At 37.7% G+C, this 23,139-nt stretch overlaps 1 protein-coding gene across 2 annotated transcripts in view; it reads left to right on the top strand.

Moving 5' to 3' along the window:
- Nucleotides 1-23,139, top strand: part of GFPT1 (glutamine--fructose-6-phosphate transaminase 1) — a 63,124-nt gene that overhangs the window by 27,575 nt on the left and 12,410 nt on the right. The window contains exons 6-15 of one of the 2 annotated variants that reach the window (XM_070429385.1): nt 828-962; nt 2,951-3,012; nt 3,427-3,506; nt 3,701-3,754; nt 7,594-7,699; nt 10,252-10,415; nt 11,516-11,611; nt 14,798-14,895; nt 19,273-19,393; nt 19,774-19,931. In XM_070429385.1, coding sequence (XP_070285486.1) covers nt 828-962; nt 2,951-3,012; nt 3,427-3,506; nt 3,701-3,754; nt 7,594-7,699; nt 10,252-10,415; nt 11,516-11,611; nt 14,798-14,895; nt 19,273-19,393; nt 19,774-19,931 — 1,074 coding nt within the window. The remainder of the gene's footprint in view (nt 1-827; nt 963-2,950; nt 3,013-3,426; nt 3,507-3,700; nt 3,755-7,593; nt 7,700-10,251; nt 10,416-11,515; nt 11,612-14,797; nt 14,896-19,272; nt 19,394-19,773; nt 19,932-23,139) is intronic. The other variant, XM_070429384.1, reaches the window with a different exon arrangement.

Below are 23,139 nucleotides of genomic sequence, written 5' to 3'. Positions count from 1 at the left end.
AGGGAATAACGAGGGTGGAGCGAACTTGTGGGCCAAGTTGATGGATACTCGGATATTGCAACTGTCTGTTGGCATTGTGGCAGGGAGGTCTTCTCTGCACCTCTGCCAGCATTTTTGTGTGGGATAAAGCTGCCCCCAGTTCTTGCCCTGATGCCAGACAAATTAGTTCCTCCCATATGTTCCTGGATGCTTTCACGTTGCTGCCCCAGCACTGGAGCTCAGAGGCAGTGAGTCAGAGTAAGTCTGTGTGTGGGCCCTTTAAGAGGAACTGCCTGGGACTTCAGCAACCCAACTGTGCCACAATCTCCACTGGTTTTTATAGCCTGAAGTTAGAGACTTCTCTTCCCAGGGTCTGGTGTGGGGCTAGGCCCGAGGGGTCTGGTATGGGGCTGGAACCCTTTGCTCCTCACGAGGAACCTCTGCATAAGCCAAGATAGTCCTCCTGATTAAAAAGATAACACATATGGATATCGGACCAGCCCCTGCGCCTCTGCCCCTCCTACCAGTCTCAATGTGTCTTCTTCTTTAATTCTCTGATTGTAGGACTTCCATTCAGCCAGATTTCAGGTGGTTCTGAATCATGGTTATTCTCTAGTTGTAATTTTGATGTGGTTGTGGGAGGAGGCGAGTACTGCGTTTACCAATGCCACCATCTTGACTTGCCTCCTGTTACCTTAATTTTGAACAGTGGGTAATGGTGTATGGTGGTCAAAAAGATTAGAAATTGATTAGTGAGATTTTTGAGGGAAAAAAAATCTGTAGATAAGATTTGGATATGATGAATATTTCCTTAAATATGTCAATTTTTTTTTTCTTTCTAATTACAGGAAAGTAAAGGTTATGACTTTGAATCTGAAACAGACACAGAAACAATTGCCAAGCTTGTTAAGTACATGTATGACAATCGGGAAAGTCAAGATACCAGTTTTACTACCTTGGTGGAGAGAGTTATCCAACAATTGGTATTAAATCACACTTTAAAAAAATTATTTTTTAATTACAGTTTTCACTCAATAGTGGTTGGGAAATCATATACTTTACAAAGTGTTCCCCCTGATATTTCCAGTACCCACCTGGCACCATACATAATTATTTCAATATTATTGACTATATTCCCTGTGCTGTACTTTACATTCCTGGGACTATTTTGTAGCTGACAATCTGTACTTCTTAATCCTTTTACCTATTTCACCCCAACCCCCTCACCCCTGGCAACCAACAGTCTTTACCCTTTTAAAGATAATTATTACAAACATTAATCATAATATATCTTTTTTTTAATAATATGTCCTTAAAATTAAGTTTGAGAAGCAGGAACTATGCTAATTTTAAAATATTTTTGGCTTTTACTTTTCATATATAATTTTTCAACCTGAATAATTTTGAGGGATTGTTGTTTCACTGATGAACCATCCTTTCCCACACACTTAAAATTTTACTTCTTTCACTGTACTTTTGTGTTAGGGGAATTAAAAGTAACCTAAAATCAATTTGTCCAAAAAGTATGCATGCATACACACACACACAAACACATACAAACCCATACATACCACACACAAACATGCATACAGTATACATAGACAGGGATTCATCATTTTCTTGCTTCCTGCTCAGGTTAGTTTCAGTGAAATGTACACTTTTTATTCTGGGATAATGTTTGCTTATCTCTGAGTCGGTCTAGTCAACTCCTTATTTTTCCTTATGGGGACTTTTCCTTGGCTCTTTGCCTCTATGGAAAAGTATTTCCCAGTCCAAGAAAAGTGGTATTCTTTTTGATCCCATCTAAAGTGCCCTAAATAAAGATTAAAATTCCACAAAAGTCCAAATGCATAGTGATTTCTATCCCCCTCCCCCACTCATAGCTCTAGCTTTCCCATTTAAAAGCCTTTTACTTCTCAGTGAAGGTCCAGCCCTCATTTCCCACCTCCTCCCATCCTTATGATGTCTACAGTAAAGGAGGAGACAGAAAGTGAAGAAAATAGAGGTCCATTCCATCCCTTTACTCAAGGCAGAGTATTGTGCCTTCCCAGTCTTGTCTTACTTCTACTCACTGTATAACCCAGTTTGTGTTCTATGGTGTTTTCTTCCTTCTCCTACCTCATGTTCCTCCTTTATTCATTCTTGATTTCTTTAGGCCCTGTGCTTGAGGAGGTTGGGTAGAGGGGGTGGTATGATATACATGTTAATAATTGTGACTGTATATATTTATCTCCAATGTCAAGGTAAAAAAAAGTGTAACTTAACAGTGGTATAAAATGGGTTTTGGGTATTGAACTTAGGTCCTTTCCTAATTCTGTCTTCCCTTTATTAATGTATAATATGGAAGATATGATTTATTTATTGAGAAACATTGGTAGTATGTTTGAATTTTTTATAGGACTTTCAGCTATAAAAACTCTAGAACATTTTATTGATATAACTAGAGACCCGGTGCATGGATTTGTGCATGAGTGGGGTTCAACCGGCTCACCCCAATGGGGGCCCATAGGCCAGGCCAGCAGGGGGGATGGCTGTGGGTGGTTGGCCAGCTGGCCCCACCCCCCGATTGGGGTTGGGAGGCTGATCGGGGCCTGAATCAGGCCAGTTGGTGCCACAGTGTATGTCATAGCCACCAGTCATTCTGGTCATTCTGCCATTCCTGTCACTGGGCTTTTATATACATAGGTTAGACCAAAAAAAAAAGATGTGTTCTTTCCATTAAAATGGTCTGTTTTGGAGCTATTTATCTATTGAGCCTATTTGAAGAGTAAGCATGTTTAAAAAGTGACTCTTTGATACACCAAAGCTCAAGAGGAAGTGTCTGCCTAATATTTAGACTCATTTATAAACTAGTGCAAAAAGTGGTTATGTAAACAAAAAGTTTCTGTGGTAAAGCCAGTATGTATTAGACATGTCACATTTGATAATTGATTATCATATGTATTGCTGACTCATTTTTTTCCCTCCATAGGAAGGTGCTTTTGCACTTGTATTTAAAAGTGTTCATTTTCCTGGCCAAGCAGTTGTCACAAGGTATGTATAAATTTAATAATGCCTAATAATTATATATATTTTGAAACTTTTGAATTGTAAGTTTATTCTCTGTACACTATAAATGTCCCTTCACCATAAAGGCTTGTATAGCAACTACTCAGTTTTGCTCTTGTAGTGTGAAAGCTGCTGTAGAAAATATGTAAAAGAATGGGCATGGCTGTGTTCCAATAAAAATAGACAAACCTGCTCTGTGGGTCAGATTTGCTTAGCTCTGTTATTGAATGTTTTTTTTAAAAATTCTGTTTATATTGATCTATTGTTATATCTGAAGTTGAGCTTGGAGGGAGAATTTAAACTTTATTTGAAGAGTGTTCTGTCATCACATATAAATTTTATATCATTAATGTGTCGTTTATAAAAATGGTTTAATTCTATTTAATTTTGTACTAACAGACGAGGTAGCCCTCTGTTGATTGGTGTACGAAGTGAACATAAACTCTCTACTGATCACATTCCAATACTCTACAGAACAGGTAAAAACTGTTCCTACATCATGCCATGGGTAGAATGTATAAATTGAATGCAGTAGATATGAAGAATTGTTTTCCTTAAATTGAAATAAATGCTTTGGTCAGGTCCACTCATATATAGTTCTGTCTAGACATGAAAAGTATTTGTTTTGTGATTTCTCTGACAAGTAGAATTTTTTTCTGTTGTATATCCATAGCTAGGACTCAGATTGGATCAAAATTCACACGGTGGGGATCACAGGGAGAAAGAGGTGGGAAATGCACTGCATGGATGGGGAGGAATCTTATCCTGTTTTGTTTATTCTTTACTAATTCTTTGTTCTTGGAGTGAATGAATGTGCTGGGCCTCTAAAAATGTGCTTATTTTATGGGGAAATATATTTTGACATTTTTTCTAACTTGCAGAGTATATTTTGTCTGTCTGCTTTTGGCATTTAGAAAACTGCTTTTAGTAATTCGTTTCTTCAAAGTCTCTGAGATTTGAAAAAAAATAGTTTTTTTCCTTTGCTTTAAATTAAAATCATGTAGGATACCTTATTATAACTAAGATGCCAAGATGGGAAAAAGAGCATTGTGTTCTAGACTACTATAGATTGGACTTAGTTATAATTTGAATAATTTAGCCTAATTTTTAACGGACATAGTCGGTTTTAATGGTTTTTATTTTATGCATGACATTTTACTTTTAGATTTACATTCAGTATCTTGATTGGCTTTGTTTGGATTTGGAATTGTTCTTTTTTAATAAATTTGAATTTTTTATAAGACTTTCAGCTATATAAACTCTGGAACATTTCATGGATATAATTAGATTTTTAAAAAGATGTGCTCTTTCTATTTGCTTATTACTAAAAGTAAATTCAGGAAATTAGAACTTATATTATTAATGTATAATTCTTGATTTCTTGAAAATAATTTAGCAAAATATTCTAAACCTATTCACCTTTAGATTGTAACTGCTTTCACTATTTTATCTGTAGCAGATAAAAGTTCTGAGATGTTAGAATTTTTTATCTTCCTCATCCCCTTCCCTCCCTTTTCAGAAGAAAAACTAGTCTATCAGTGAGAGTGCAAATTTTGGATCCAGAGTTCCAGATTTCTGTTAATAATTCTGCTGTGTATACATTACCTATATATTACCTTGTACATTGTTTTCAGCTGCTTTTAGAAGCAATGGGAAAACATTGGCTAAGGTTTTAAGAAATTGAAGGAAACGTTTATCACGGGACAGATCTTTTTGAGATCAGAGTCTATGTTTTAGTAACCCTTACCTCTCTAGCTCCTAATAGGTAGAGAGTATGCTCAACAGAGTAATTTAAAAAATAGGCCTCTTATTGAAGAGACTGTGTAAAGAGGAGAACCCTGAACTGGCTTTTAGGCTGTTACTGTTTTCTCCAGGTGACCAAATAAAGTGGAATGATGATAATTGTATTCCACTTAAATGAAATCAGATGAGAGAATATAGAAAGACATTTTATAGATTTTAAGAGTCATATAGGTGTCAAGTAGTAGTGTTCTTTTCATTTAAATTGGCAATGATACCTTAACTTCTTCTGAATATTGTAATTAAATATACTTTGTTACTTGAAGAATGAAATAACCAATATTTGGAGAAAGAATATGTATAGTGAAACTCAGCCCCATTAGTGCATTATATAACCAAAGCTGGTTGTGTTTATTTAAAAAAATGTAGGTGTTGGGCTATCATTTTGCCTATTTTTTAAAGAAGATGTTTTTATTGATTTTAGAGAGAGGAAGGGAGAGGGAGAGAGAAACATTGATCAGCTGCCTCCTGCACGCCCCCTACTGGGGATTGAGCCCGCAACCTGGGTGTGTGCCCCCACCAGGAATCTAACTGGTGACCTCTCAGTGCATGGGATGATGCTCAATCAAATGAGCCACACCACATTTTACCTATTTCTTGATTCGCTTTTTATTTTTTTAATTATTTTTTATAAAATATATTTTTTATTGATTTCAGAGAGGAAGGGAGAGGCAGAGAGAGATAGAAACATCAGTGATAAAAGAGAATCATTGATTGGCTACCTCCTGCACACCCCCAACTGGGGGGTCGATCCCACAACCCAGGCATATGCCCTTGATCGGAATCGAATTCGGGATCCTTCAGTCCACAGGCCGACGCTCTATCCACTGAGCCAAACTGGCTAGGGCTTGATTCACTTTTTGAAAGACAATAAATTTGTCAAGGGTGGGGGGATAAAAAGGGCACTTATGTAATACCCTTTGTAATACTTTTAGCAAAAAGAAAAAAAAAAAAAAGAAAGACAATAAATTTTTCATGTAAAATTTCCTGAGTTCTGTCAAATGCAAACAGGTGTGTAACCACTACCACAGTCAAGATAACAGAAAAATTCCATCCCCCAAAAAGTTCCCTCCCACTGCCACTTTGTAATCAACCCTGGTCCCCATTCTCAGCCTCTGGCAGACACTGATCTGTTTTATCTGTCTTGAGTATTATCTTTTCTAGGATGTTACCTAATACTTATTTTTGGAAGTGCAGTATCTTTTCTGCTATTGAATTTGGACGGGAAGAACTATTTGGTTTTCATGCCTAAACCTCACCAAATAATCATGGATTGTGGAGAACTTTGGATGTGTATTTCTAAGAATAATTACTTCCAAGTCTTTATAGACATGCATTTTAGAGGATTAACATGTTATGAATTTTTTGCAAGTATATTTATGATGATGTCTGGTCATTGTGTACGTAGGTTATATAGTTACGATGTCCTGATTTTAGAGAAAGGTGCTCTTTTGTCTCTTTGACATTTATATAGTTTTCAATTAATAGATTAAAAAATATATTCGCTAATTTGTCAAATTTCAGTATGCTTTCCAGTTTTGACTTTAGCTATGAATGAGCAAAAAGGAAAAAAATCTTCATCAGTGATTGACGAATTAAGTAGAGATGCCAAAATTCTAAAGTGCTAGAATTAAGAGGATATTGTCAATGCAAATGGACCATTACTCCTTTTTTCGAACTTAAATGTTAGAAAACTCAGTTTTAAGAAAGAAGAGGTTCTGCATTTATAATATTTTCATTCCTTATTTGTTAGAGTTATAAGTATCTTTTGTTTTTAAATTACAGTTAGTGGAGACTATATCTTGATTTTGTTAGGTCAGTTTACTATTTTTTAAATTTTTTGCTTTTTATTTTTTTATTTTTATTTTAAATATATTTTATTGATTTTTTACAGAGAGGAAGGGAGAGGGATAGAAAGTCAGAAACATCGATGAGAGAGAAACATTGATCAGCCGCCTCGTGCACACTCCCCACTGGGTATGTGCCCGCAACCAAGGTACATGCCCTTGACTGAATCGAACCTGGGACCCTTGAGTCCGCAGGCCGACGCTCTATCCACTGAGCCAAACCGGTCAGGGCTGCTTTTTATTTTTAAAAAAATATGTTTTTTATTGATTTTAGAGATAAAAGAAGGGAGAGAGAAAGAGAGAGAAAGATAGAAACATCTATGAGAGAGAAATGGCTGCCTTCTGCATGCCCCACATTGGGGAATGAGCCCACAACCTAGGCATGTGCCCTGACTGGGAATTGAACTGTCAGCCTCTCAGTGCATGAGTCGATGCTCAAACACTGAACCACACCAGCAGGGCACAAAATTATTATTAAAATCTAGAGAAGTTTTGTTATGAGATAATAAAAATTACTATGCCACTTGTCTTTATTTTTTATTATACAATTTTGATATTTTAAATGTGGTTTTATGATAAGTTTAGGTATACAAACATGTATTAATTCCATATATTATGGAATTAAAAAAGAGTGATATTAATAAAGTATTTTGATTTTTACCTGGAAAAGAAATATGAAAAACATTTATATTATAGCACAGTTATCTGCCACACTCTCTTTGATAGTTGCTATTTCACTGTACATGCTTTGTCTGTTTTTCTTCTTGCATGGAAATAAGTGATCATTTTTTTCAGCATTTAAAGTTGCTGAAATTACTTTGTGTTGCTATGGTTTTTTGTTGATTTTTCTAGAAAATTATGTATATTTTTATATTGGCCCTGGTTTTCTACATGCTTACCTATTAACTCTGCGCTCTAGGCAAAGATAAGAAAGGAAGCTGCAATCTCTCTCGTGTGGACAGCACAACTTGCCTTTTCCCTGTTGAGGAAAAAGCAGTGGAATATTACTTTGCTTCTGATGCAAGGTGAGCTCCCTTAGTTGATTCAAAGAGAATTTGTAGTGAAACTTGTGATGCCACAGGAAACCAGAAAGTCGTTTTGTATAAATGTGGTCATGTTGTACAAGAGAACTTTGTTAATTAAGAAAGTGAAGGTGACCTTTTTTTCGAGATGGGTTTTAAGAACACCTTTTCTCTCAATTCAAAGCACATAGATCAATAAAGAACAGATAATAAACTTTGAGACTTGTTCCAATGTATTTATGCTGAGCTCATGTATTTTTTTCTCCTTTTTTAGGAGCCTTATCTAGGTTTTATAGGGAGGAGAGATTTTTAAAAATTTATTATTTATTGATTTGAGAGAGAGAGAGAAATAGAAACATTGATTTGGTGTTCCATTTATTTATGCATTCATTGGTTGTCTCTTATGTGTGCCCTGACTAAGGATTGAACCCACAACCTTGGCATATTGGGACAATGCTGTAACCAACTGAGCTACTCAGCCAGGGCAGAACGAAAGATTTTAGATTGGAGTGTTAATAGTTTAGTATCCCACCAATTATAGGAAAGTTGCTAAACCATTTTACTTTTAGTCTAATGTAGACGTTTATCTTTTTAATTCAGAAGTAATTGGCAACATAATCAGTTTTACAAAGGAAATAGTACTAGACTATGTGAGAAAATGCAATGGGATGCTTAGATGCATTTATAAATGAAATACTAATAATCCTATATAATAAAAGGCTAATATGCAAATTGTCCCCTCGACCTGGAGTTCAACCGGGAGTTCGACCAGGGGGCAGGGCCGGCTGGCCAACCGCCCATGGTCCCTTCCCCCAGCCGGCCCTCCCCCCGATCGTGGCTGGGGCTGGCCGGCCAACCTCCCGCGTCCCCTCCCCCTGGCTGGCCCTGCCTGATCAGCTGCGTTTGGCTGGACCCCACCTGTGCATGAATTCGTGCACCGGGCCTCTAGTAATCGATATAAAATGGAATCATTCAAATTGCTAACATGTATTTGAGTCATTCATTGTGCCTGAGAGTAGAGGGATCTAAAAGTGAAAACTGATGGAGTTTGGGACTTTAGAGAATTTATTATCTCAGTGGGAAAACAAGCTTTACGCTTTAATGTTTTACAGGTGTATAATCAGTGCTAAGATGTGTCATTGCTGTCATTAAGTAGGTTTGTTACAGAGTTGATACTTATAGCTTAAATAAATGAGGTTGCAGAAACACCTCAGCCATTTTTTACTCATTCATTCATATGGTCGTAACTGCACACTAGCAAAGCATGTACTGTGCTTAGGAGATAATGGTGAGTAAAAAATATTACTTGTCATTAAGGAGCTCTTTTTTATTTTTACATATTTTTATTGATTTCAGAAAGGAAGGGTGAAGGAAAGAGAAAAGGAAACATTGATGAGAAAGAATCATTGATTGGCTGTCTCCTTCATGCCCCCTACTGGGGATAGAGCCTGCAACCCAGGCATGTGCCCTTGTCCAGAATCGAACTGGGGACCCTTCAGTCTGCAGGTCGATGCTCTATCTGCCGAGCCAAACTGGCTAGAGCAAGGAACCCTTTCTTAGTGGAGAAGACAAATTTTAATCAATAGTCACACAAGTGTAGAATTCCAGCTGTGATGAGAGTTATAGAATGCTTATAACAGGTGACTTACCCTCATGAGTAAATTTCTTTAAGGGAATGATGCTTGAAATGAGAGTTAAGGAGATATTAGGAGTTAAATAGGTGAGAGATGGAGGAAAGGACATTCATTCTCTGCAGATTGATCAGCCTGTGAGAGTTTGGGATGGGTGGGGGTGTGGGCTGGAATAGCGGTGGGAAATGAGGCTAGAGGAGGAGGTAGGGGTCACAGTTATGCATTTTGTTGATTTCCTAAGAGCCAAAGGGAAGCAGTCATGTGGTTTGCTGGATGAGGGAGAAATCCTGATGAGAGTTGCCTTTTGATATTCATTTTGGCAGAAATGGACAGTGGATGGAGAGAGATTAGAGGGAATGTGGGTGGACAAGTTAGGAGGTTGCTATAGTAGTTCAGCAAAGAGTTGATGATAGCTTGAACTGGTTTGTGGTGGTGGACATAGAAGCTTTGAGAAATACTTAGGAGTTAAAATTGGAGTATTTGGTGATGGATAGAATGAGGAAGAAACAACCATGTTTTCTTTCAGATCTAATCTAATTTGGTGTAGGTTGCTGCATAGAGATCCTTTTATTCACTGTCCACAGTGACCACGCCTCACCCTGACTTCCCTATGAGGAATGGCATCAATAACCAGAAAGCTATCAGAAATATTGCAGGATGATAGAGTTTGTATTTTTTTTCTTTTTTTTTTAAGTTTATTTTTCAAATATAATGTTACATGCAATAAACATTAATATTCCAAGAAAAAAAGGATTTCAAGTACAATAATACTACCGAAACTGTACTAACAGTATGATATCACAAAAGTTGTAGGAAATAATTAAAAATCTGAGTTTTTATTTAAATTTGATTTTTGTGTCCTAGTGATAGTTTTAATAATCATCCTTGATTATTGATTGTAATATCTCCTTGAATGTTTTATAGTGCTGTCATAGAACACACCAATCGAGTCATCTTTCTTGAAGATGATGATGTAGCAGCGGTGGTAGATGGCCGTCTTTCTATCCATCGAATTAAACGAACTGCAGGAGATCACCCTGGAAGAGCTGTGCAAACCCTCCAGATGGAACTTCAGCAGATCATGAAGGGTGAAAATTTTGTCATGTTATAGCTTGGTGTCCTTATTGGAAAGGGTACATTCTACTTCCTGTCCTAGTGTAGAAATCTGGTAACACAGTGCTGAGTGAAATTGTACACATGAGTAGTGAAGGGACAGCCACAGGAAAAGAGATGATTCTTGGAAGAAATTATCTGTTAGTTTTACAATAGTTTTCCTCCAATTAATCCATGGTTTTCTTTTCAAACATTAAAAAGAGATGATTTAAATAGTACTTGAAATTTTTAAGATGCTTTATAAACATAGTTTGTGTTCTGTTCTTTATTTCTTTCTTATTCTCTCTGTGCTTGAGTTTTCTTATATATAAAGTGAGGATAATAGGTTCTACCTCATTAAGGATTAAGAGAGCCAATACATGTAAAGCCCTTAGAATAGTGCCTGACACACTTAATGAACCCTACGTAATGTTTGCTGCTCTTATCTATTACTAGAGGCTTGATGCACAAAATTCATGCAAGAGTAGGCCTTCCTTCCCCTGGCTGCTGGCACCAGCTTCCCTCTGGCACTCGGGACCTGGGCTTCCCACCAGCCGCCGGCAGGCACCTGGGACCCGGGTGTCCTGAAAGACTTCCAGTCTAATTAGCATATTACATTTTTATTATTAGAGATAATTATTGTGACTAAGGCTTTTATTCTCCTTTCTGGTGGGGTTGTAGTGGGAATAAAAAGTAATACTATGTAATAGCTATGTGTCAAGTCTGTATATGTCCATACTACAATGCTATGAAGTAGTTGCTGTTCTTAATTTACAGATTAAGGTATTTCCCCAGGGTCTCTTAGCTAATAATATCCTTGATTCAAACCTAGGTTTGAATCCAAAACTTAAGCTTGTCCCACTCCCCTGTTTATCTGTAACTGCATATTTTACATGATTCTTTCTCCTTGTTCATTTTTCTTCACATAGAGTAGAATGTCATATATGAGCATTGTCCTCAATGGCATGACCTTTCGTTTCATTTCATTTACTAAGATTATGTCAAAGGAGATAGATTTTCAGTTTTGTACAAATTTGTTATTCTTTGGCTTATTTTTTGTTTGTTTGTTTTAATGATATAATTTATATTCCTTTAGGCAACTTCAGTTCATTTATGCAGAAGGAAATTTTTGAGCAGCCAGAGTCGGTTGTGAACACAATGAGAGGAAGAGTCAACTTTGATGACTTTACTGGTAATTACATATCAATTATTTTTTTATTTCAAAGTCTGGGGGTTGGCATTGACAGCCTGAAAGTTCATTGTCCTCGATAGCCTTACAGAATATATGGCTGCCAGTCATCTTTTTTTGTTTGTTTAATATATTCTTATTGATTCCTAGAGGAAGGAAGAGGGAGAGACAGATAGAAACATCAGTAATGCGAGAGGATCATTGATTGACTGGCTCCTGCACGCCCCACAATGGGGATCCTGGGCATGTGCCCTGACCGGAAATCAAATCGTGACCTCCTGGTTCATAGGTTGACACTCAACCACTGACCCTCACCGGCAGGGCATCCCTGTCATTCTTGATCATAATCTGAAATACAAGTCTCTTTGACAGTATGTCTGCTTTTATACTGAGTCATCTCCAAACTGATTTGCCTTTGTGCAACCTTTACCCAACCTCTTAATGTTATTTCCTTTCTTCCCAAACATTTTTGCTACATGCCAAGGTCAGTGGAAGAACATTGTAGGCAGAAGTACACGAACAGGCTTGGTCTAGTGCAGGAATAACCAGAGGGTCAGTGTGGCTGGTGTGGCCTGGGTGAGAGGGGAAGTATGAGGAGATTAGGTCAGAGTTAAGCAGGAGACAGGGCATGTAGAAACTTGAAGGCCATATTAAGGGGTTTGGATTCTATTCTAAGATATTTGGGAAGCCAGGGAACCTTTTTGTTATTTTATTTCCCACTTTACTAATTTTTAAAAATAAATACTATAAAGGAAGAACATAAAATTATTCAAAAAGATAAGTAAAAACATACACCTTAGTTCCATATTTTAGCCAATTAAGGTAGAAAAAATGGTGGGGAGATGAAGAACAGGGACAAAGTAGGCAGATGGATGGTGGGTCATATGCAGGAGGATGCTGCCTGGGTGTGCACATCTGTCTCCTCAGCCAGACTGAACTGTCTGAGAGCTCTGGTTGCCACACAGTATAGCCTTGGACAGTATGTTCACTTGGTGGGTGCTCAGGAAATATTAGTTCAATACTTGAATGATTCTTGAATGAAAATTTCTCACAGGTAGAAAACCAGCCTTGTGTAGAAGTGTTCATAGACAAGGTACTCTTAGAAGAATATATACATAGAAGGAGGACAGACTCATCAAGAGGCTTTTAATATCAGATTCATGTTTTTAAAGAATCACTTAAAAGGTTATTTTGGCTGTGTGTGGAGAACAGGCCAAGTGGAAGTGGAAAACTGAAGAGAGAATAGTTAGAATGGTCTCATCTAGGGGAGAAATGTTGGACTGGGGTGATGGCAGTAGAGATATGATTTGAAGGTAGAGCACCTAAGACTTGCTGGTGGAGTGGATGTGGAGAAGGGATAGGAGCAATGAGGATGATTCTGACATTATGTGCATGAGATGGCAAAGACTGAGAGGAGTCCTAGCCAGTTTGGCTTAGTCGATAGAACGTCGGCCCTTGGACTGAAAGGATCCTGGGTTTGAATCCGGTTAAGGGCACATACCTCAGTTGCAGGTTCAATCCCCAGCCCCGGGTGGGGATGTGTGCAGGAGGCAATTAATGTGTCTCTCACATCAATGTTTCTCTCTCTGTCTCTTCCCCTTCCTTCCATTCTCTCTAAAAATCAATTGAAAAATATCCTCGGGTGAGGATTAACTAAAGATAAAATAAAATAACAAAAAAAAAAAAGACTGAGAGGAGAGTGGATTTATATTATGTTCAGAGCACTGTTCTGGGTACTGTAGGAGAAATGAATATAACTAAGTTATTTTTCCCCCATGCAGGCTTATAGAGATACTAGAGGCCCAGTGCATGAAATTCATGCATGGGGAGGGGAGGCCCTTCAGCCCGGCCTGCACCCTCTTGCAATCCAGGACCCCTCGGGGGATGTCTGACTGCCGGTTTAGGCCTGATCCCTCTTGCAGTCCGGGACCACTGGCTCCTAACTGCTCACCTTCCTGCCTGATCACCCCTAGGTGTCTCTGCCTACCTGCCTGATCACCTCTAACTGCTCGCCTGCCTGCCCGATTGCCCCTAACCGCCTCTGCCTTGGCCCCTGCACCCAGGACCCAGGCTTCCCTCTCTCTGGCCAGCCGCAGGCACCCGGAACCCGGGCCAGCTAAGCCTGGGCCAGCCGCAGGCACCTGGGACTCTGGGCGGCTTCGCCCGGGGCTCCGGCTTTGTCAGGAAAGACATCCGGAAGATGTCCGGGCTATGTGGTCTAATTAGCATATTACCCTTTTATTAGTGTAGATATAATAAAATTTATTGTTCTTATTGTATAATTCAGTGAGTTTCAACAAATTTCCATAACATGCTCATAATGCTGACCTCTACAACAATGAAGACATAGCACAGTTCCATTGCCCTAAAAACTCCTTGTGTCCTTTGTAATCAGCAACTTCCCCACCTCCAGACATCAGCATCTACTGTGTCCATATAGTTTTGCCTTTAAGATAACTTTTAATCTGAAGAAAGGAATGGCCCTGACTGGTTTGGCTCAGTGGATAGAGCATCGGCCTATGGACTGAGAGGTCCCAGGTTTGATTCTAGTCAGGGGCATGTACCTTGGTTGTGGGCACATGGGGGGGGGGGGGGGGGGCGGGTGCAGGAGGCAGCTGATCGATGTTTCTCTCTATCGATGTTTCTAACTCTCTATCCCTCTCCCTTCCTCTCTAAAAAAATCAGTAAAATATATTAAAAAAAAAAAAAAGGAATGTAAAATTGACCAAACAAGTTAAAGTGTGATACATACTGTAGTAGTGTGGACATGTGGTAGGGAGCTGAATAAGGCTAGTTACAAATCTGGGGAACCAGTTAAGTTGTGCCTTATTTTAATTACTTTTCAAAAAATAGGGACCTAAGGAGAAGAAAAAAAAAAAGAAACGAATTACAGAGAACTCCTAGGTGGAGTTCCTAGGACTTGCTGGTGGAGTGGATGTGGAGAAGGGATAGGAGCAATGAGGATGACTCTAACATTAGGTGAATGAGATGGCAAAGACTGAGAGGAGCCCTAGCCAGTTTTGCTCAGTGGATAGTGCACATGCCTACTTCTATAAGAGTTCCTCAGAGGAATACAAATTCTTTAAAATTCTGTTGCTTCCCAGATTGGTAGTGGGCACTTATCAAAAATGATTGCTTATTTCATATGGTTCTTTCCTAAATAATTATATACATGAACTTTTATTTCAGTGAATTTGGGCGGTTTGAAGGATCACATTAAGGAGATCCAGAGGTGCCGGCGCTTGATTCTTATTGCTTGTGGAACAAGTTATCATGCTGGTGTAGCAGTAAGTAGCTTCTTAAAATCTTAATTGTAAAATGTTTGGTATCAGAAGATATCTGCAAACAAATAGTACCTCCAGTAACACACCATGTAAAACTCTCCTTTGTTAAAACATCATGTTATATTTTCAGTTTGCATGACAAAAATCAAGAAGGTTGGGGGCAGAAATTTTAATAGGTCCTTGGAATTATTTATTAATAGAAGATCTGCTTAAGAAAGGATCTTAGAATGCCTGCAAATGACTTCGTTAGTGAAAGGCAAAGAGAGGGAAAGTTTGCACCGTCTTAGCCTTGTGGTCTAGTGCACATGCCTACTTCTACAAGAGCAGCCATTGAGTTTTGCTTCTCATTGTTCACTTACCCCAGACAGATGAGATGGCTGGTACCATGGGTGAACCTCACCAGGATTTTACTTGGCAAGCAGGTTTCTACAGAGAAAGGAAGTCTGCCTTATGTCAGACTTTGTTCTTTAAACTGTTATTTTGGAAGCTGCAATTTTATATTAAAGAAGTGTGTTGTTGTCAATGCACAAGCTTAGGAATATAACAATCTTTTTTACTCCAATAAATGAGATCCATGTGTAGTTTATGTGCACTGATATCAGCTCCCATAAGTACAGAAGACCCTTTCATACTCAGTTGCTACTTAGAGGATGATTCTTAAAGTTCATGACATAATAATTTTTTATTTGCTGGGGCATAAATATTTGTTGTCTACACCTGTGGGAGCTAGTTATTTAGTGATTTAAAACTAGCTAATCACCCAGACCTTGAATTTCAGCAGGCTTTACTCTTCTCTTAACACATTTCGTACCGCTCAGGAGTTTTCTCGTGTTTCGTGCGCCATTTGTTAAGGACTGCTCACGAGTGTTCTTGTTTTTCACGCCCATGGAAAAAGGAGCGAATCTAGATACTTATGTAAATTTTGTTTGGTCCCTCTTCATAGAGGAAAATGTTTTACGCAGTACCATACGTTAAAAAAGTACTAGGAATTTTAATTGTTTAATTGTTTTTGTAAATAAAAATGTTACAATTATTGAAAACAACACCTAAAGTGCATTATGATGATTTAAATAATGTGCAGTTTGCCCAAAATGTGCGGTCCCTGGCGTATGTCTTAGAAATTTCTATGCGGTACGCAATGTGTTAAAAAAGAAATTACATAGTCCTAAAAAGGAAAGTCTGCAGTATCAAAGGGAAGAGTTGTAAAAAAGTGATGGTTTTGAGCATGGGAAAGAAAGAATGAATTAAAGACAATAGTGTAAATTAAGGGATTGGTTAATTTAGTGGTGGTTTAGGTCTATTACTGAATAAGCCCATTATTCAGAAATTAAAAATTTGAGTAAATGTTGTATCTAATGCTAAGTTTGAATTTTGGAGCAGAAGTTATATGCTCTGTTAGGCTTTTCTAACTGTGAAATTTGAGAAGATTTAATCTATTTTTAAAAATATATATTTTTTTATTGATTCAGAGAGGAAGGGAGAGGGAGAGAGAGAGAAAAACAATGATGAGAGAGAATCATTGATCAACTGCCTCCTGCATGCCCCCTTTTGGGGATTGAGCCCGCAACCTAGGCATGTGCCCTTCACTGGAATCAATCCCAGGACCCTTCAGTCTGCAGGCTGACACTCTAGCCACAAAAACAAAACATAGACAAACCAGCTTGGGCTATGTTTTGTTTTTGTGGATGCTGAGACTACTATAGTTAACTAACATTAGCAATCTCATGGTTTATCATCCTATCTAATAAAAGAGTAATATGCAAATTGACCATCACTCCAATACACAATATGGCCACCCCCATATGGACACAAGATGGTTGGCAGGGGAGGGCAGTTGGGAGGGGCCAGGCCTGCAGGGGGGGGCAGTTGGGAGGGGGCAGGCCTGCAGGGGAGGGCAGTTGGGGGGACCAGGCTAACAGGGAGGGTAGTTAGGGGCAATCGGGCCAGCAAGGGAGCAGTTAGGTGTCGGTCAGGCTGGCAGGGGAGTGGTTAGGGGGTGATCAGGCTGGCAGGCGGAAGCGGTTAGGGGCAATCAGGCAGGCAGGCAGGTAGGCGAGCGGTTGGGAGCCAGCAGTCCTGGATTGTGAGAGGGATGTCCCAGATTGGAGAGGGTGCAGGCTGGGCTGAGGGACACACACACCCCCGTGCACAAATTTTGTGCACCGGGCCTCTAGTATAAAATAATATCATTAATTCTATGTAGGTTTTTGTTTGTTTTTGGTGGTGTCAAATGTGAATGACATATTTGCATAATTGCTTTTTTAGTATATACTGTGTATCCTGAACAATAACAGTTAACTAAAATCATTCTAAGTATAGATTGCTTTTCAAAATGTTTATTGTCTTGGGTTTTTCCAGTGGCATGCAATGGAATTTAACATTAAATTAGTCTCTTATGATGAAAATATGTCATTCTGTCTATTTCTAAAGAGTTGCTTCTATTGAAAGAACAAACTATTAGCACAGATATACCTACAGATTACTTTCTGAGGTGTATTATCTATATATATAAAAGCCCAGCGACCGAACAGCAGAACAACCAGTTGACTAGTCCCTATGATGCGCACTGACCACCAGGGGGCAGACGCTCAATGCAGGAGCTGCCCCCTGGTGGTCAGTGTGCTCCCACAGTGGGAGTGCCGCTTGGCTGACTGGGATGAATAGCTGCTCCTGCAGGCCATGCCCCCCACCAGTGCACGAATCCGTGCATTGGGCCTCTAGTCTATATATAAAAACCTAAACGACCATTTTACTGGTAGCTATGATGCACACTGACCACCGGGGGCAGATGCTCTGACTGGTAGGTTAGCTTGCTTCTGGGGTCTGGTCGATCAGGACTGGGCGAGATGGGCCAGACACACCCTGGAGCCCTCCCGCAGTCCCTCCCCAGCCTCGATCGATTGTGCACCGGTATGAGGGACCCACCAGTCCACGAATCTGTGCACTAGGCCTCTAGTTTTTAAATATTTGGTAAGTTGCCAGATTTGTATCTTTCTCTTTTAATTTTGAAGAGTATAATTTCAGTATAACATTTACATTGTAAACTGGAGTAGGAAAGTTTGATTTATGTTTGAGGGAAAATATTTAGCATTTTAGTGTCAGACATTTATGTAAAACTAGAGGCCCAATGCACAAGATTTGTGCACTTGGTGGGGGGTGTCCCTCAGCCCAGCCTGCACCCTCTTGCAGTCTGGGAGCCCTTAGGGGGTGTCCGACTGACGGCTTAGGCCCTCTCCCCCTGAGGAGCAGGCCTAAGGTGTCAATAGGACATCCTTAGCGCTGCTGCAGAGGCAGGAGAGGCCCCTGCCACCGCTGCTGTGCTCACCGCGGCTTCTGGCTGAAAGGCGCTCCCCCTGTGGGAGCCCAAGGACCACTAGGGGGCAGCTCCTGCATTGAGCGTCTGCCCCCTGGTGGTCAGTGCACATTATAGCGACTGGTCCTTCCGTTGTTTGGTCGATTTGCATATTAGCCTTTTATTATATAGGATTAGTAAATTTAATATATCAATGGAAAAAAGTTAGTTGAAAATAGGAACATTTTATCCTCGAAGACTCTCTGTACATGATGTTATAACATTTTTAAAAAGTGGCCAACCAAAGCTATAGAACAAAATGATTTAGTTCACATTTGTGGCAAGAAAGTTAAAGGGATATGAAGTAAGGAAACCTTTACAGTTTTTCACTTCTGTGAAGGAGGAGGAATGCAGAGATGGGACAAAAGATGGGTAGGGTCACTTACCTAAATAAGTAGGTGATCTACATAGTTATTATTAAGGTAACTAAATGTATGCGACTGAAGGGCCTAAAATTTTACTTTTCTATTGTTTTTAACTTTTTGATGTTTAGAGTAAAAGGAATTTAATTAAAATGAATTTTAAGGTGCTCTTTGAGCAAAAGCATACTACCTCCTACTTTACTTTCCATACTACAAAATTTGAAAGTAGTGAGCTTTTTTTCAAACTAGATTTCTGAAGTGTATTGACTTTTTTTTTTGGAATGGTACTACTTAAGAATATGTAGTATTTTTGAAGTGTTTAATTTTTCACTGGGTGTTTATCTTATTTGGAATTTCTCTGACTTGGCATTTTATGAATCATCATTTAAAGATTAGAATTGGGAAGTTAGAGATAACATACAAGCTAATTCAGAACAGTGCTTTTGCTGCTTCTCAAAACATTTTATACATGTGCTTTTCCCTGCCTGGTGAAATTTTGATTATTTTTTTTGTGTGCTTTAATCTGTATTGTTTATATTTTCTAACAATGCACATGTTTCATTTTTATAATCAGAAAAGTGAAAACTATACATTGAGGCCAAAGAAGGCCAATGAAAAAGAGTATTTGAAGTAAAGTTGTTTGACCACATAATTTTTTCTTTACAGACACGTCAAGTTCTTGAAGAGCTGACTGAGTTGCCGGTTATGGTGGAGCTAGCCAGTGATTTCCTGGATAGAAACACGCCAGTTTTTCGAGATGATGTTTGCTTTTTTATTAGTCAGTCAGGTATGCTAATTTTAAAGACTTGGCGAAAAGGAAAGTCATTCTTTCTAAGAATTATCTTGGCAAAAATTGATATTTAAAGATAAAATGATATTGCAAATGGCAAATAGAGATTTATTTTGATATGTGATTCTTAATGAATTAGTAAAATAAACACGTTTTACACTCAAAGAGCTGAATTTCCAAAGACAATGAAGGAAAGGAGATCCTAAAAAGTAGGATCCTGTTAAAGTTTTGCTAATTTATTATTTTAAGTGCATATTTTAAATTTTATTTAAAACGAATGATTTTTTGTTGAAAGTGTAGTCAGTTTTTTGTTTTTACATCTAAAAAAGCATATATTAACTGCTGTATGTGTTACTTTTATCTTCCTTTATACACAGGTGAGACAGCAGATACCCTGATGGGTCTTCGGTACTGCAAGGAGAGAGGAGCTTTAACTGTGGGGATCACCAACACTGTCGGCAGTTCCATATCAAGGGAGACAGACTGTGGAGTTCACATTAATGCTGGGCCCGAGATTGGCGTGGCCAGCACAAAGGTAAATTCTTGACTTAGTTCTTATGTAATTATTTAATCATAGTGTTGGTGAAATAGACTAATCCATATCTTGTATTTAACTTGTTAGCACTTATAGAACTCAGAGTTTATTAATTATTGTAAGACTTAAGGGTCAACAATAGATAAAATACTTGTCCCCTTCATCACTTCCATATTAAGAATTTGAAAGGACAAATGTATATAACATAAGTCCGTTTTGAAAAGGTCTCTGCTACTATCCCTATTCATCACTTATATCCTCCTGCCAGGTACATAGGTAAGTATAATGTTCCCTTCTTTTATTATATATAGTAGGGAATTAGAAAAATAACAGATTAGAAACATTCAGTTTAATTCTAATAATTTTTGAAATTTTATTTACATATTTATAGTTTCTAATAAATATGCCAAAATATACATACTATCTTTAAAAGCTTGTAAAGAAGAGTACACCTTTAGTATAGAATTGGAAATTAAAGAAATAAAAGTGAGTATTATATAAATGTCTGTTTTTCTTTAGATACTACATTCGTGGAGATTTAAAAGCACCCTCATTTTTTTTAAGGCCTAGTGAGACTACTTTGCTCTTTGAAATTGGGATGTGCATAATATGTTAATAAAAATAGGAATCTTGGAAAGTGTATATATGCAAAGATGTTCTCTCTCCACAAATGTATTACTTTTATGATTACAAAATTTCAGTTGTCTAATTTTCTGCTTAAGTTCAGTATTTCTTGCTGATTGTCTGGTAAGATGCCTAGGTATTGGTGGATTTGATTCTAATGAAAGGCGTGTGAAAGATGATATTAACATACATAACCACATTTAAATATTTTTTTCTTTTAAAGAACCTCATGGAGAATTTTTTTGTGGAAAATTCATTCTTCTTATGTAAAAACTCTGATGAGTGTTTGTTGGTTACTTGGATACTGCCAACACTATACTTTATAGAAAGCTGAAACCTGAATTTTCTCTGTGTGATAATTAAAACATGTAAGATATTTGTGCTTGGGTTTCCAGTCTGTGCCTGAATAAATAACCAACTGCTCTAAACAGGAGCTTGTGGATTTCTGGACAGCTTTGGTTGGGGATTGGAATCCCAGGGCCCTTTTATTCACAATGCATTATGAAACAAGGGGTTCATGTGGTATACGTACATCCATCGATTGAATGGATGCTATTTTGTTGACTTACTTTTTATTAAATCTTTCTTAAACTGTAAGTTGCCATGGGAAATACAACTTTTTAAAATTTCTAATTGTATAGCTTATGAAAACTTTAATTTTGCTCAACATTTTGTTACAATAATTTTCAAACATATAGCAGAGTTAAAAAAATTTTACATTAACAATTCATATACCATTACCTAGATTTTACTGTTAACCTTTTTTCTATAGCTTTATTGAAATATAATTTACATATTATAAATGACACTCACCAGTTATTAAATGTATAGTTTTAGTAAATTTGGATCTGTAACTATCATCACAGCCCAATTTTAGAATACTTACTCACTTGAAAAAGTTTCTTTGTGCCCGGTATAGTCAGTCCTCATTTCTACCCCTCAACCTCAGACAACTACTATTGTATTCTTTTATATCATTTTCTAGAAGGTTCTTAAAAAGAGAATTATATAATACATGTCATTTATAGCTGGCTTCTTTCATTTAACATGAGGTTTTTGAGATTTATTCATGTTATTTATATCAGTGGTTCTTTTTTTTGTAAGTCCTTTTTTATTTTTTATTTTTAAAATATATTTTATTGATTTTTCACAGAGAGGAAGGGAGAGAGACAGAGAGCTAGAAACATCGATGAGAGAGAAACATCGATCAGCTGCCTCCTGCACATCTCCCACTGGGGATGTGCCTGCAACCCAGGTACATGCCCTTGACCGGAATCGAACCCGGGACCTTTCAGTCCGCAGGCCGACGCTCTATCCACTGAGCCAAACTGGTTTCGGCTGTAAGTCCTTTTTTAAAAAAAACTTTTTATATTGAAATCACTAGCTTTATAGGAAGTTGTAAAGATAGTACAGAGAAGTCCATGTACTCTTCACACAGTTTCCCCTAGTGGTTACATCTTACATAAGAAAATAAATGTCTTTTTATAGTACATACTTTAATTTCTTTAATAAAATAACTCCTTTAAAAATATTAATAAGTATGGTAATTTAGTCTCATTTAATTTTTCTTGGATTCTAAAGTAATTTTGTGTTCTTTAATAGCCTTAGACAATCTTGAAAAGTTTAGTCATAGACCATTTCTGAATGGCAAATATGTTAATGGATGATCAAAGAAGCTCATCATTGGGGGCCTTGTGATGGAGCTAGCACAAGAATACCGTAATCTTGATTATGAATTCTCAGCTTTGCCTGAGAAACTGTTAGGGTTAGAAAGATATTACTAACTTTCTCATAGTATCATACCATAGATAATTTGATATATCTGTAGGAATTGATGGGTATAAATGTACAGGGTCAGTGATTTTGTATGTTATTGTAGGTGTTTAGAATTTCACCACCATACTGACTTTTGTTGATTTAAAAAAATAAACCAATATAACTTTATTTTTGGCTGAGTAAAAAGTAAAACCAAGTTTAAAAGTTCAGAGTCAACATTTTTCTGGTAAATTCTTTCAAACCTCAATAAATTCAAAATGTGAGGTATAACTTATTTTTCTCATAATTGGTTTCCTGGTAGTTAGTGAGGAAATGAAAAACATGAAACTGAAATTAAGCTGTGATAGGAATTCAATGGAAAAATAGGTGCATTAAGATTATTCTGTTTAATATTTGTACTTGAAAACCAGTGTTTAGATGTTTCAGGTCCAAACAAAGAAACATTACTCTAGAGAATAACATTTTTAGTTATGGTATAGAGAAACTAAAATACTCATTATCTGATCAGTTTGGATTAGAAACAATTTAGGTATCCCAGGCATCCAGGATACTGGGTCTCTCCCTCTTTCCTGATAATATAATTTGTGATTAATTGGCTTATTGTAAAGTAAACTTCAGTAGGAAGAGGTAGACTGGAAGGAACTGAAATTTAGAATATAGATGTGCTGGAGGCAAAGAACTGCAAATCTACTTTAGTGCTATAGAGAAAAAAAAATCCCAGTGCATCAGTAGAATTCATAGCAGCACAGGGACAGGTAGCTGTCTGTGGAGGAATATCTGAGCAGCTGATAGCTGGGAGGTCTACTAA

This window comes from Myotis yumanensis, unplaced genomic scaffold, assembly GCF_028538775.1.
Source record: "Myotis yumanensis isolate MYYU_CA2020_CCGP unplaced genomic scaffold, mMyoYum1.0.hap1 SCAF_11, whole genome shotgun sequence".
Classification (NCBI taxonomy): Eukaryota; Metazoa; Chordata; class Mammalia; order Chiroptera; family Vespertilionidae; genus Myotis; species Myotis yumanensis.
This window is presented reverse-complemented; position numbering and strand designations above follow the sequence as displayed.